Below are 16,343 nucleotides of genomic sequence, written 5' to 3'. Positions count from 1 at the left end.
GGTCAGCTCTCTATAGGCTTACACACTACTTAAACCAATTTACGCTAAGGACAACACAGGTAACCATTTATGAGGGAAACGTGGCAAGGCGCCTCAGCCCGCGTGGCTACCCGCCGTGACTAGCATCTGGGTACCGTAAGCCTCTAGAGGAGCGAGGAATTCCTAATGATTGGAAAAAGCACAAACCACTCCCGTTTAGAAGAAGGGTCGTCGATCAGATGGACAAAACTGTAGGCCTATATCTCTGAAGTCAATCTGTTGTAAAATTTTGAAAATGTTTTGTGCTCTCATGTTATGACATTTATGGAGACCGATAATCAGCTCTGTAAGAGTAGACATGGTCTACGAAAACAACGATCACGTAAAACCCAGCTCCTTCTGTTCGTCCACGAGACCCAGAAAGCACTTCGATGTATTCCGCAATTCCGCCTAATGAAAAATATGAGCGTACGAAATGTCAGACCGACAGTGAGGCTGGATTAAATAGTTTCTAGCAAACAGAACGTAGAATGTGATCATGAAAAATCTTTGGACGTGTGACTCAAGAGAATGTTATGGGACAATACTTTTTACAGTATGTACAAGGGTTGGAAGTTAAATAGTGGAAACTATTTATTCACAACCGTACAAAAGAGTTACATGTTTTCACTTGTTACTGTCCTTCAATGCAGTCACCAGCGTTGTGTAGAACTCGTTCCCAGTGATGTGGAAGTAGTAGTATACCGTTAGCAAAGACTGTTCTGTTGATGGTGCGAATGAAGCGGTCGAAATTTATGGTGATTCTCGTGTATGACTGTGATGGTGTTATCATAACGCATTAAGTTCCTCCACGACACACCGTCAATGCACACTATTAATGTTCGTTTTTGGAGCATCACCTACGACCAGCTTTGCGAAAGAAGCGGCGACACTTTCTGCGCAACCCACACATCATCTTTCAGGACATTTCTGGGCCGCATACTGGGCAAGCGATGAGTGTTGTGTTCGGTCGATGGGACTGGGAAGTACTGTAGCATCCAACACACTACCCAGACTTAAGTCCTTGTGACTTTGATTTGATTCCGAAGATGAAGGAACCACTTTCTGACATTCGCTTCAGAACTTTTCCGTAAATTCGACAGGCAGTAGAGCGCTCCATTCGTACCAGTTACTTCCATCAAATATGTTTGAGTATGTGTACGGAGAGATCTGAAATGGAACGACCACATAAAATGAATCACGGGTGACGCAAATCAAAGCATGAGACTCATTGGAAGAATCCTCGGGAGATATAGTCCATCAGCAAAGGATGTAGCTTTCAAAATATTCCTTCGGCCAATACTTCATTACCGGTCCTCAGTATGGCAACCACATCAAACAGGATTGATATAAAAACAGAGAAAATTCATAGAAGAGCAACATGTTGCGTTAAAGATTAATTTAGTAAGCTCGAAAGAATCACGGAGTTGCTGTCAACTCCAGTGACAGTCGCTGAAAGAGAGGTGTTCTGTATCACGGTTTGGTCTACAGCTAAATTTCCGAAGTTTCTGGAAGAGTCAACCAATATACTGCTTGCTCCTACACATAACTCGCGAAGTTATCATAAAGATGGTATCAGAGAGATTTGAACCAACACGGAGGCTTAGGAGTAACTGTTCTTTCCGCGAAACAATCGCGACTGGAAAATGATAAGGGGAAATGACACTCATACACAATGAACCCTTCCCATTCACCGTACGCTGGTTAGCAGTGTATACATTTAGAAGTAGAAGCACGCTACCATGCCCTACTCGGTGCCTGCGCCGTAGTCGCCTGGGCAAAGATCCCATAGTGTTCTGTGACCATTCTCGTGTCAGTGTTGTACCACCACACACTTCTCTAGCCCTTTCTCTTTTTTTATACGGTGCTGCGTTAATTGTAGTGATCGGTGAATGTGCGCATTGTTAACCCTCCATGAATACATTCTCACACCTGACTCTCTAATTTCAACGTCGTTCTTCATGGGACGTGTGTTTTCTGGAATTTTCGGGATGGACTGGAACACCGGATCTAACATTACTTTCAATCTCGTTAGTCGTCGCAGTAAAGAAGAAATGCTGCCGACTTGGCCACTTCAACTGATTGTGATTGACGAGGGTACGAAGCACTCTTCCTACTCTGCACATGAAAGCGTCTGCTACTTCATTATTCTTGTAATAGTTGTCTTCGAACACCTACCTGTCTTCAGTGATATCGGACTGAATGTGTTCATAGAAAATTTTTTCAGCTCTGTACGTTCTCAAGAGATGCTTCTGCCTTGCTTAAAGGGCACACCTTGACTATACCGACAGTCAGGTTCTTAACTGTCCGACAGTATTTCGCCGATGGCGCCGCAGCGAAACACCCTTAGAACTAATAGCGTCGTAACTTCGGTCTTAGGAAGGAGTGAAAATTGTCCGCCAATATTCACAAAATGTCTACAGCTGTGGCGTTAAACACAAACAAGAGCAGACTCCTTAACTCGCCCGCTGGTAGATACAATAACCGTGATTTAAGGACCACAGATATGTTCTCACATTGCACTGATACTGAAAATATCCCACAGAATTTTTATACCAAATGCTCAGGTTTAGTTTAAACAGTTTCGTGATGTATATGATATCACAAATCAGTCAATTATAACCATTCTATGAACAATACATACATCATCTGGCAGTACAAGATAACGCTGGTTAATACAACGCTCGTAAGTACAACACAGTCTATCTTTCCACGTTAACTGCTCATTGAAGAATGAGACACAATAATGAACGCCACATTTACTCTCAATCATGTTTGATATGGCAAAATTTCACTCAGCTGTCGACTTCTCCATAGAATACACAATGCATACATTTCTTAAACAAACGACACCTGTCTGAAAACTATCGTGCAATGATATTCAGTCTCTATCCTTCACCCATAAGGCGCAGGGTGGTGGTACTTTAGTTACCCAGCAAAATTATTTATTTATGTCTTCACAAATAAGCCCAGGTAGTCTTTTTATTCTACAAAATGCGTTAGTTGTATAAGGAATCGAGATATTAGTAAGTAACTTTTCTTACTGTCATTGAATCTATACAATAACCTAGAATCTTTTCTTAGGTGGAGCAATGAGATTTAACTCACTGACCATTTCATAGGGTCGATGTCAAAATCGCCTGTAAACAAGCCACATGCAATGTAATTCATAAAAGGTAATCGGGAAAGTCCGCTACGCTAGCGCTGCTTCTTCTACTCCTATCATTAAAGACTTGTCTCTAACAGTAATCGATAGTTCCAAAGCTATGTTGATTTCATATGATACAATCGTTATTTGTACAGAGTCATGTAAGGAATGCATAACACAGCAACTGAAGCAATGCGGAGTATGTCAATTCTTTTACTGAAAATATGCTCAATTTTTACTGTAATGAAATGAATTGTTTTCAATTTCTACACATAATTCTACTGACAAAAACTTTCAGCCCCTTCCAATATTGCCTCCATTACTGCAACAGAAGATCTGAAATTTGTTGCACTTAACGTAAATAGCCACCTTTCGGCAAGGGCGTTTCCCCAGTCTGAATACACCTGGCTTTGAGAGAACGTTGCCTACAGGCGTCAGGGATAGGTGGAGCTATTTCCACTAGGTATACTTGTAATCAACTGAATGCAGTAGAGTAATAAGCAAGAACTCAAGACTTTCTGTTTTGTGTTACAAGAATTGTAAGTTTCTAAAATACGTCGGAAAGTATGAAAAAATATTCATGCCATAATACAAGATTATGAACATACTCAAGGCATCCTATTTTGAGTTTTATAGGCAATTACCTGGGTAATAGTTACTAAAACACAATGGTAAACACCTTCTCTTTCCCTTGTCTTCACTAAAACTTGTGAAATGATCTTGCTTCGTATACTGCATATTTGTTATTAGTTTTGTTCAAATTGTTGATGAAGGTACCATCTCCTTCACTAATATCGTTTAAAGTGTTGCTCTCTATCCTGTGGAAATCTCTATTCCTGTATATATCTGCTGCAACCTACATCCGTATGAACCTGATTACTGTCGTCAAACTTTGGTTTCTCTCTAAAAGTTTTGGCCAAAACTCATCTATCTAGTATCTAATTAACTATTTGTTGATGCTCCATGGAGTGTGTCTAGTAAACATATACCTTCTTCTAGTCAAGTAGTAACCTCTCGCCTGTTTTAGTCCCATTGTAGCACACTATTTTCTCTCTGATGCGGTTCACTAACATTTCGTTAAGTATCAGCTCTATCCATCTAACATTCAACATTCTTCCGTAACATAACAATTAAGAAACTTCTTTTCTCTCTCTGGTTGTCCAGTGTACCGTCATGTTTCGTCAATATAAGGTTAAATTCCAGGCAAAATCTTAGGTGAAGTATATGTAACATTTGAATTTATATTTGACGTTAATGTGCACCATTCATCAAACAGTTTACATTTTATTTCCTGATCTAAATTAACGAACATGACTTGACTTAATTTTTCCGCAACCGATTGCCGTTTCCTTGTTGATGCGCATTTTACAACCTATTTTAACAACACTATACCTTCCATTCAACTAACATATTATGTAGTTAGCTGTCTGTCACAGAAATATGATAACATACAGTCACTTGAAAGACCTTTTTATTTCATGCAGCTAAATTTTTAATCCTTTTTCTAAGCTGACTTGCTTCCATTACTTCTTGTGACATGCACACACTGAATAAAGTAAGGGAAATGCTACAAACCCGTTTCTCACTCGTCTCGACTGGAACCCCTCATTACTTTTACTAATGCAGTATTTTGCTGCACAAATTGCCGATGAACTTCAGATTCGTATATTCTATGCCTAATAACATCAAATTTAAAGAAGTGTCCTAGTATGCATTACTAAAAGCCTGCATAATTCAGCAAATACTGAAACAGTCATGTCAGATAAAACGTATGGTGAGTATTGCTTCGAATTCTACTACCTTTCTTCAGAGCCCACATTGCTCTCGCTCTAGACTGCCTTCTGCCAATCTTCTTTTCATTATAAATGTAAATCAGGTTAGCAGATTGCAAGCATGACTTATTACAGTGCTTCATCTGTATACTTAGTAAATTACTTTTGCAGTCTGACTAGATTTCGAGTGACTTATACAAACTTATTTTGGTAAATTTTTAGTGTTTTGTGCATGGGGCATATGACCTTAATTCGTCAAGATAATTGTGAAATGGAGTAAAAATTAAATATTGAAAGAGAATTCATTTATATCTATGTCATGTACATACCTGTGACAAATGCTGTCTGTTGTCAGTGCTACATTTACTGATGAACGAAAATACTATTCATAAGATTTATTTAGGACATCCGAAACTGAGTTACCTGGTAGAATTAGATAATTAGCTGCTTCATCGAACAGAACTACTTACAACTGAAGCGGTTAATTATCTGACGCTATAAAATGTTATGAATATAGCACACCATGCATATTTCGTAGCTCTCAAGGGTAGGAAATCTGAATTCATGGAACACATTATAAGTGAAGGATGTAAACTGAACAAAAGTATCGGACAACAGAAGGTGATAAGAATGGTTTCGGTTTTGTACTCATCTTCAGGTGGCTTTCATTTAGGTACAAGTTTCCATGGCTAGTGTTGGAGGTCACTGTTTGAATCGAAAATATATGACATTTTGATGAATAGATAGACATATCAAAAATTGGGAAGCTGCTAAGTGACATATGATGCAAAATATTATAGTACTACATAAATCTGGTCTATACATATCATTTTCACATAAATTTGTCACATTTTTGTACAAAAATATTTGGTTTCTTAGATATTAACAGCTCATTATATATATTATATGTAATTGTTACATAAGTGCATGATTTTGGACATATTGTCATTTATATTTTCTAGAATTGTTACTGTTAAATTATATAAGGTTAACTAGACATGATTTTCTTCCAGGTGCGTGGGGGACGTTAGATTTATACATATTTCATTAAAGATGTGTAGGGATCATTTGTTTGCTAGGTCTCCTTGTTTGTTGAGAATTAGGGGTGACAATTTGGGCCTATAGATGTATATTGGAGTTTTTCAAGAAGGTTCAGTTTTTCTACTCTGCTGCCAGGGGATAGCAGTTGTAGGTTGTCTTTAACGGCTGTGGCTGTGTGGTCATGTTCCTTCTGTTGCGTTAGCCTTCCACCTAAAAAATTTGGATAAGCCCACTTTTGCTAGAAATCTCAAAGCACATGACCACTCAGCCACAGCCATTAAAGACAACCTACAGATACTAAGAACTGAAATGAAAGTGAATCATCTTTAGGAGCTCAAAATATTCATCCATAACTCCAAACCCATCACATCTAATTCTCAAATAAGTGGACCTTGAAACAAATCATTTCAACACCACTTTAACGAAATAATTTTACTTTTTTTAGTCATCGATCTTCTGAGTAGTTTGATGTGGCAACTCAACGAATTCCTCCCTATTCTTACAACTTCATCTCAGAGAAGCACTTGCAAAATACGTCCTCAATAATTTGTTGCCTATATTTCGATATTTTTCTTCCTGTATAGTTTTTATCATCTACATCTGCTCTAGTACCATTGAAGTTATTCTCTGATGTCTTAACAGATATTCTACCATCCTCTCCCTTCTTCTTCCCAGTGTTTTCCATTGTTCTTCTTCCTCTGCGATTCTTTGCGGGACCTCCTCATTCCTTGTCTGATCAGTCCACTTAATTTTCCACGTTTGTTTGTAGCACCTCACATCAAATGCTTCGGTTCTCTCTCGTTATGGTTTTCCCACAGTCCATGTTTCACTATCATACACCGTTGTGCTTGAAACACTCATTCTCAGAATTTTTTTTCCTCAAATTAAGGGGTATGTTTTATTTTAGTAGAATTTTCTTATCCAACAAGGTACTCTTTTACTGCTAGTCTGGTTTTGATATTGTCCTTGGTCCACAAGTCATGGGTTATTTTGTTGCCTAGGTAGCAGCATTTCTTAACCCACATCAAGATCGAACGTCCAATGTTACCTTTCTCACTGTTCTCACCTCTATAGCTTCTCATTGCTTTCGTCTTTCTTCGATTTACTCTCAATCCATGTTCAGTGATCATTAGACGGTTCATTCCATTCAGCAGATACTGTAATTCTTCTTCATATTCACTGAGGATAGAATGTCGTTAGTGGACGTGATCACTGAAATCCTTTCACCTACAATTTTAATGCCACTCTTCAATATTTCATTCATTCCCATCCTTTCTTCTTCGATGTAAAGATTCAACAGTACAAGCGAAAGACTACATCTTTGTATTGCATCCTTTTTAATCCTAGACCTTTGTTCTAAGTCTTCCACTTGGCTCTTGTACAGTTTGTGTATTACTCGTCGTTCCCTATAGCTTACACATATTTTCTCAGAATTTCGAACATCTAGCACCATTTTACATTTCCAAATGCTTTTGCCAGGTCGATAAATCCTACGAATGTGTCTGTTATATTTTTTAGTCTTGCTTCCATCATCAATTGCAACATTAGAACTGCCTCTTTGGTGTCATGCCTTCTTTGGAGCTAAACTGATCATCATGTAACACAGCCTAATTTTTCTTATACATTCTTCTGTACATTATTCTTGCTAGCAACTTGGATGCATGAACAGTGCGATAATCTTTGCAATTTCTGGCTCTTAGGAATTTTGTGGATAACGTTTCCCAGAAGTCATATGGCACATTGGTGGCGTCTCAAATTCTACAAACCATTGTTAATAGTCATATTATTGCCACTTCTTCCAATGATTTTAGAAATTCTGATGGAATGTTATCTACTCTTTTTGCGTTATTTGACCTTAAGTCTTCCAAAGTTATTTTGAATAATGGTTTTAATACTGGATCCCCTAATTGTTCTATATAGACTCCTGTTTCTTGTAATCACATTATGAAAGTCCTCTTCCTTATAGAAACCCAAACACTTTCTCCTCAGCAGTTGACAGTGTAATTCTCATTGCACTCTCAAAGTTACCAAACTTGCTTTAAATTTCACAGAATACTTAAAAATCAAAGGCTGTAACGTAAGTCTTCCTCACACGTATAAATCTCAGAAAAAAAAACAGTTTAACCTTTTATAATACCAGCAGCCATTCTAGACATTATGAATAACTGTTTGCTTTCAGAATCATACAATCATGTAATTATTTCATTTTCATAATTTGTAATATTAGTTATGCACCTATATTTATAGCATATTTGTACTTCTGTGACCTAAGCTCTTTGACGATAGCCTTTATGTCTCTATTTAAACATGTTGGATGTTGTGAGTGCATGTGTGTCTGATGTTACCAACATCGAAAGTGCAATAGTGTATCAAAGACGTAATATAGAAGCACCATAATAAATGGTAACAAATACACCGTTAATATGCCCAATAATAAATATTTTTTTACATAAATGTAACAAATGTACTTTGGAAACGATATGGATAGACCAGCTTTAGGTAAGCACTATAATATTTTGCAATACATGTTGCTTATCCACTTCCAAACCTTTCATGTTTGTCTACATATTCATCATCACACCATTGTTTTCGATTTAAACAGTGATCTCCAGCACTGAGTGTGGTAACATACAGCCCGATGCAAACCATCTGAAGATGGATACAATCCCGAAACCGTTGGTGTATTAAATAAAATCACCTTCTATATTGACTGGCAGCAAGTATTATTATGCACCCTATAAAGTAGCAGTCACGGATTACATCTGAGTCCGTTGTGGATTAAATGCACGAAATATGAGATTTAAACGAAACAGCATGCTGTAAACAATACATTGTACGTAAAAGTATACTATCATTTCCTACCAGGTTTACAAAACATGCTGTTAATGACCATTACATTATTATGACATTAACATATCCCCTCAATTATGTAACGCAACTACATCTCGCTTAAAATAATTTACACCGGTTTTAAGTATAACGTGCAGATGGCATTACTCAGTCCTCAGATAGCGTTCATACATCGTGGGGTAACGAATGATTAGTTACGGAGAACTACTGAAGAAACAATCCTTCCAGTTGCTGCCAGTTGAAATTTGTTAAAACCAGCAATAGTACGAAAAAATGGTGCGCCATTTGATCTTTTGTTCAGGGACCAGATGGTTGATGTTGAGGTAACCACAGGTTCGGCACGTTCTGCGTGCCAACAGGCGCAGGCCTGCGGCACGAGCGACCGACCGGTGTAAGCCAATCAACGTATTACGCCCGATTACCAAGCACAGCACGCTCGCACGTACAGGCTATTGCTGTAGTCAGCCAATGTGGCAACCCCGCGAACATGGGTTTGTAAACGGAAACGATTTACCTGGTGGCTCGACTATTCCAATACAAATTTTTACGACTGAAAAAAGATAGATTCGCAGATTATGGTCTTTTCTTCGTACACAGCAGTGCATGTAATGTGTCTATAGCCTGACATCAGGAGTCATCTCGAACTGGGGAAGATTTATTTACGATGTGTGTTCAAAGAGTAAGGACAATTTTGTAAATTTGAATATTTTATAACTCCGTTTCGCAAGATTTTTTTTCGTTGATCCTGTGAAGTATAAGTAGCCATCTCGGATATTTAGTATGTTGCCAATCGTCACATTGGTTTCATATGTTTTACTATTATCGTTGCGATTATTTTTTGCTATAAGAACGGAATGAAATGCAGTCCAATTTCAGAAATTACTGTTTCGCTTAGTCTACTGTGATTAAATGAAGGGTTTGCGAGTGGTGAAAGCGTTTGAAAGGAGATCTGCAAGGCGTTAAAGGTAACGAGTACTGTAGAGGCTCCTACACATTATCATGAAATCGTGGAAAAAGTGTAAGAAATTAATATGAGCTATCAAAGAATAAGAACCAGAAAATTCTCTGATCATTTTGGTGCGCCAGTTGGCTAATGCATTCAGATTGCTTTGGTTTGAAACGGATGACAGCACAATTTGTTCCAAAATGATAGCCATTTCGAACATAACAGAGGTGAAAGGAAGTTACTCAGAAGCCATTAAAAGAACTCAACAATAATGCCGTAACAGAATACGGAACATAGTTTTACGAGTATGACGTCAAAACCAACACTCATACGTTTCTGTGGAAGCATTCTGGATTTCCAAGACCAATGAAGGTTGGCGCTAGAGGTTATGGTCACTGTTTTCTCCGATAGTAAACCATGATTACTTCTCTAAAGTCAGACGATTGGTGAGAGGGACTACTTACAAGTCCAATGCCGTTTGTGTGCAGCAGTTAGAAATACTGCCGATAGTATTACTAAACATGTTGTGGTTTTTGCACCACAATACTGCAATGATGGTCCAGTTTCTATATTCGCTGTGCATAACCCCATGTAACATTTTATTTTAGCAGTAGTAAAGAAAGCCACAAGGGGCAGTCGTTTTACAAGTATGTTAGAGTTTAAAAATACTAGGCTGCGAGAGCTAAAAATTATCTCGAAGCTCGAGTTCTAGAACTTTTCAGCAATTGGACAAAGCGCTGGGATAAGCGTATAATATATAATGAGGACCAATTTCAAGGAGATAACATTAATGCGGGCGAAGAGATAAAAATCTTTGAAACAACAAAACTTATCTATACTTTGTAAGACACCTCGTATGTGCTATAAAAGCTACTTCTGATCATCTGGTTCAGTCGGGAATCGCGCGACCGCTACGGTCGCAGGTTCGAATCGTGCTTCGGGCATGGTTGTGTGTGACGTCCTTAGGCTAGTTTGGTTTAAGTAGTTCTTAGTTCTAGGGTACCGATGACCTCAGGTGTTGAGTCCCATAGTGCTCAGAGCCATTTGAACCATTCTGGTGATCTGGGGTACTTACTAGCTTTCTAACTTCCATTGTTACTTAGGTGAATTACAAGCAATAAATAGTGAAATACAAACCGAAAACTTATCTCATGCATAACTAGAAGCAGTGGGAGCATGGTAAACCAGTGGAAAGTACACCATCATATTCTTAATACACTTTTATTACACAAAATGCCAATAATGCAGCATAATGCGTCATAAGGGCGAAAACCACAACAAATTCGTAAAGAAATCGACAGAGAACATTATAGGGGAGTAATCCGTATTGGAGCACTGAAAGCAACTTGACACTATTGATGTAAAATTATAAACAAAATTGTGATAATGACAGAACTGTGTGTTACAGAATCTAAATTTAATTGAAACATTACATACATCTTCGAGATGTAAGCAATAGTCTCAAGTCCATAGAAAACAAATGACAACCAGAAATATGAAGGATATTTATGAATTTTTTGTACGAAAGTAACCACTAATTATTCATGAATCCAAATCCACTACTACAGTTTAGAGACAATTCCGGACTAAATATCTCAGGCCACCACGAACATAAAACTGTTAATTGGTACAATCGTTTCACCGAACGTAGCAGTGTATCATATAGGACGTCGGGATAGGGTCGGCCAGCAGCGTATTATGCAGCAATTGAACACATTCGGCAGTCTTACACTCTTAATCCGGATAAATCAACAGAATGTGCCATCTTAGAATTGAATATCCCAAGTGTTATGGCGTGGGAGGTATTAGGGAAACGGCAGTGATTCGAACCATACAAATTGGAACTGTGGCAAGCCTGAAGAGAAAGTGACAAAAAAAAGAGGTGCGTGTTGTGTAGTCATGTTTCACAATATGCAGACCGAAGTTGATTTTCTTAATAAAATAACGTTCAGCGACGAAGCCTCCTTCCATAACTGCAGCAGAATGAATCGTCATGGGCAAGCAAGTCACGCAATCGGACATGGAGGAGACTCGTCTAATGTAAATGTTTCTTGGACTGTAAGCTGTAACAAGATTTCGATCTTTCCTTTGTTTCAGAGTCAACTATAACTGGCATATCGTACCATGACAAGATTGACCATTATGTAATGCCACAATTAGAACAGGATATTGACTCAGAATTAATTTTCCAGCAAGTTGGGTCACCACTATATTATAATCGTGAAATTTTCACCATCTCCGTAGGAATATGCTGACCCGTACTGGACATTGTGCAACACATTCCACGGCACCACAAACCGTGTGATTTAACTCCAATGGACTTTTGGGTATGTCTTTGCATTAAAGACAGAGTGTTCGTTTCGCCGCTTCTGGGAAACGTCGACAAGCTGCTACAACTGATTATACAGGCAGATGCACCATGTATTAAGACGTCCTCCATAGGATTTTGTAGGAACTTGATTGCAGTTGGGACATGTGTCGTGTTACTGACGGTAGCCACGTTGAACATTTGTAAATAAATTTGAAGGTGTACTATAATCAGTTTTTATCGAAGATTTCTGTGAGCTATTTAACTTTTTCACAATTAAAGTTTACTTTTGAATAACTAATTTGTAAGCACTGGTTGCTCACCATCGACAAAGGCTTCTCTGACCTCTTATCACGGTATAAGTGTTTATTTTTTATTTTTATAATTACGTATGTTATGATTTTGGTTGGGGTGGTTTTAAATATTGAGGGCTAGCATGAGACTTTTAATTAACTTATACCGCGATAACACTCGTACGGACATCGGCTGCCCCGAAGTACGTACGATATAATATTTTTTAAACACAGTGTACGAATCACCGCCTTGTAATAAATAGTTTGCGTGAGCGCTGCTATTTAGGAAAGAAAATATGTGTATACTTTCGCAAACTGTAATTATTAATATGGGCCTCAGGGGATACTGGTTATTTATGTACCAAATTACGTAAAGATGAACTGAGATATTGCGGAAAGCAATGATTTTCAATATTTCTTTTCATTATTTGCAAGGCAAAACTGGAGAGAATCTCGTCTTCCGTTATGTTGTAAAACTGACAATACTGAACTCACTAGTATTCTAAATATTAATAAACGAAATCTGTTTTGACTCTTTTTAACTTTGTAATTAATGAAAGATCGTAGCTGAGAAGTCTCTCGCATTTACATTTAATATGATAACATGATATTTTGATTAAATATTACAGTCAGCGGAATGGCTGACTAAATCCTGCTGGGGGAGATGAGCTCCCTGCACTGAGAAGTTCTGTAAAAACTTTTTAAATTATAATTAATGGTTGCGATCATGAGAGGTGACAACTAAATCAATAATATACACTTTCTAATAACAATTTCTATTATATTTTTCAAACTACAGATAAAATGAAACTTACGTTAATTATGAGATAGCACAACAATGTCGGCCTACCGCTAGACGAAACAAAACACGAGAGCACCTTGAATCAAAGCATTGTCTCTGATCTTCACGGCCTATGATAAACAGAGATTATACCAAAAAAACTGTGTTTTGTTAATTACATCGATTTTTGAATTTTGATAATAATAACATACGTTCTTTACTATTTGGTATAAATCGCAGAGACGTACACAGTCTTGAAATAATTTATAATTCACACGACTCATAACAAAAACTTTCCTTCCCTTTCTCCAAATATCCATTTATGTGACGTACCGTCACACTCTTTGTAGATGAGAATGCTGCTTCTTCGAAGAAAAGCCTTCCAACGCCGTACCGCTTGATGATTAATAAATGTGGTCAGTCGGCATTGGATCATTAGTTTAGCAACGATAGAAAGCCACCGCTACGGCGCCTTACAGTGTATTCACGTGAGTGCTGTATCGCTTTATTCCCAGGGCTTGGAGCTCAAGGGCCAGATGGTGCTGTGCCCGGAGTCGGACTCTCTGCTGTTCGTGGGCTCGCCCTACCTGGACGGCCTCGACGGGCTCACCGGCAAGGGCCTCTTCATCTCCGACATCCCCCTACACGACGCCACCAGGGACGTCATACTGGTCGGGGAGCAGGCCCGTGCACAGGTAAGGCGGGCATTAATTGACATCTGTAGAGCCAGAAGCGAGGGAAGGCCAAGATATCCACACGTGCCACTGAGATCAGTCACGTTTTTCCCAATTGCTTCCTTTGAAACGTCGCTTCTCATGAATGTAGTTACTGCTTGCAGGCGGAAGCAGACTCCAATGCCAATCGAAGGTAACTGCTCAAGATTTAGTTCAGTAAAGCTTAACACGGAACGTGTATCCACAGGACATGTGGCCTGTAGTTGAAGAAGTGTCATGATGAGCTCTCCATTGGCAAAAGATTCCGGAATAGTCCCCCATTCGGATCTCCGGGAGAGGACTGCCAAGGGGGAGGTTACCATGAGAAAAAGACTGAATAATCAACGAAAGGATAATGTTATACGAGTCGGGGCGTGGAATGTCAGAAGCTTGAACGTGGTAGGGAAACTAGAAAATCTGAAAAGGGAAATGCAAAGGCTCAATCTAGATATAATAGGGGTCAGTGAAGTGAAGTGGAAGGAAGACAAGGATTTCTGGTCAGATGAGTATCGGCTAATATCAACAGCAGCAGAAAATGGTATAACAGGTGTAGGATTCGTTATGAATAGGAAGGTAGGGCAGAGGGTGTGCTACTGTGAACAGTTCAATGACCGGGTTATTCTATTCAGAATCGACAGCAGACCAACACCGACAACGATAGTTCAGGTATACATGCCGACGTCACAAACTGAAGATGAACAGATAGAGAAAGTGTATGAGAATATTGAAAGTGTAATGCAGTATGTAAAGGGGGACGAAAATCTAATAGCCATGGGCGACTGGAATGCAGTTGTAGGGGAAGGAGTAGAAGAAGAGGTTACAGGAGAATATGGGCTTGGGACAAGGAATGAAAGATGAGAAAGACTAATTGAGTTCTGTAACAAGTTTCAGCTAGTAATAGCGAATACCCTATTCAAGAATCACAAGAGGAGGAGGTATACTTGGAAAAAGCTGGCAGATACGGGAAGATTTCAATTAGATTACATCATGGTCAGACAGAGATTCTGAAATCAGATACTGGATTGCAAGGCGTACCCAGGAGCAGATATAGACTCAGATCACAATATAATAGTGATGAAGAGTAGGCTAAAGTTCAAGACATTACTCAGGAAGAATCAATACGCAAAGAAGAGGGATACGGAAGTTCTACGGATTGACGAGATACGTTTGAAGTTCTCTAACGCTATAGATACAGCAATAAGGAAAAGCGCAGTAGGCAGCATAGTTGAAGACAAATGGACATCTCTACAAAGGGCCATCACAGAAGTTGGGAAGGAAAACATAGGTACAAAGAAGGTAGCTGCGAAGAAACCATGGGTAACAGGTGAAATACTTCAGTTGATTGATGAAAGGAGGAAGTACAAACATGTTCCGGGAAAATCAGGAATACAGAAATACAAGTCGCTGAGGAATGAAATAAATAGGAAGTGCAGGGAAGCTAAGACCAAATGGCTGCAGGAAATATGTGAAGACATCGAAAAAGATATGATTGTCGGAAGGACAGACTCAGCATACAGGAAAGTCAAAACAACCTTTGGTGACATTAAAAGCAACGGTAGTAACATTAAGAGTGCAACGGGAATTCCACTGTTAAATGCAGAGAAGAGAACAGATAGGTGGAAAGAATACATTGAAAGCCTCTATGAGGGTGAAGATTTGTCTGATGTGACAGAAGAAGAAACAAGAGTCGATTTAGAAGAGATAGGAGATCCACTATTAGAATCGGAATTAAAAAGAGCTTTGGAGGACTTACGGTCACATATGACAGAAGGGATAGATAACATTCCATCAGAATTTCTAAAATCATTAGGGGAAGTGGCAACCAAACGACTATTCACGTTGGTGTGTAGAATATATGAGCCTGGCGACATACCATCTGACTTTCGGAAAAGAATCATCCATACAATTCCGAAGACGGCAAGTGCGTGAACCATCGCACAATCAGCTTAACAGCTCATGCATCGAAGCTGCTTACAAGAATAATATACAGAAGAATGGAAAAGAAAATTGAGAATACGCTAGGTGACGATCAGTTTGGCTTTAGGAAAAGTAAAGGCACGAGAGAGGCAGTTCTGACGTTACGGCTAATAATGGAAGCAAGGCTAAAGAAAAATCAAGACACGTTCATAGGATTTGTCGACATGGAAAAAGCGTTTGACAATATATAATGGTGCAAGCTGTTAGAGATTCTGAAAAAAATAGGGGTAAGCTATAGGGAGAGACGGGTCATATACAATATGTACCACAGCCATGAGGGAATAATAAGAGTGGACGATCAAGAACGAAGTGCTCGTATTAAGAACGGTGTAAGACAAGGCTGTAGCCTTAATCTGTACATCGAGGAAGCAATTATGGAAATAAAAGAAAGGTTAAGGAGTGAAATTAAAATACAAGGTGAAAGGATATCAATGATACGATTCGCTGATGACATTGCTATCCTGAGTAAACTGAAGAAGAATTAAATGATCTGCTG

The 16,343-nt window shown here is 38.8% G+C and overlaps 1 protein-coding gene across 1 annotated transcript in view; it reads left to right on the top strand.

Moving 5' to 3' along the window:
• LOC126282372 (head-specific guanylate cyclase-like) overlaps positions 1-16,343 on the top strand; it is a gene marked incomplete at its 5' end in the record, with an annotated part of 445,895 nt that overhangs the window by 344,149 nt on the left and 85,403 nt on the right. The window contains one exon of the mRNA XM_049982030.1: positions 13,673-13,852. Coding sequence (XP_049837987.1) covers positions 13,673-13,852 — 180 coding nt within the window. The remainder of the gene's footprint in view (positions 1-13,672; positions 13,853-16,343) is intronic.

This window comes from Schistocerca gregaria, chromosome 7 (assembly GCF_023897955.1).
Source record: "Schistocerca gregaria isolate iqSchGreg1 chromosome 7, iqSchGreg1.2, whole genome shotgun sequence".
Classification (NCBI taxonomy): Eukaryota; Metazoa; Arthropoda; class Insecta; order Orthoptera; family Acrididae; genus Schistocerca; species Schistocerca gregaria.
This window is presented reverse-complemented; position numbering and strand designations above follow the sequence as displayed.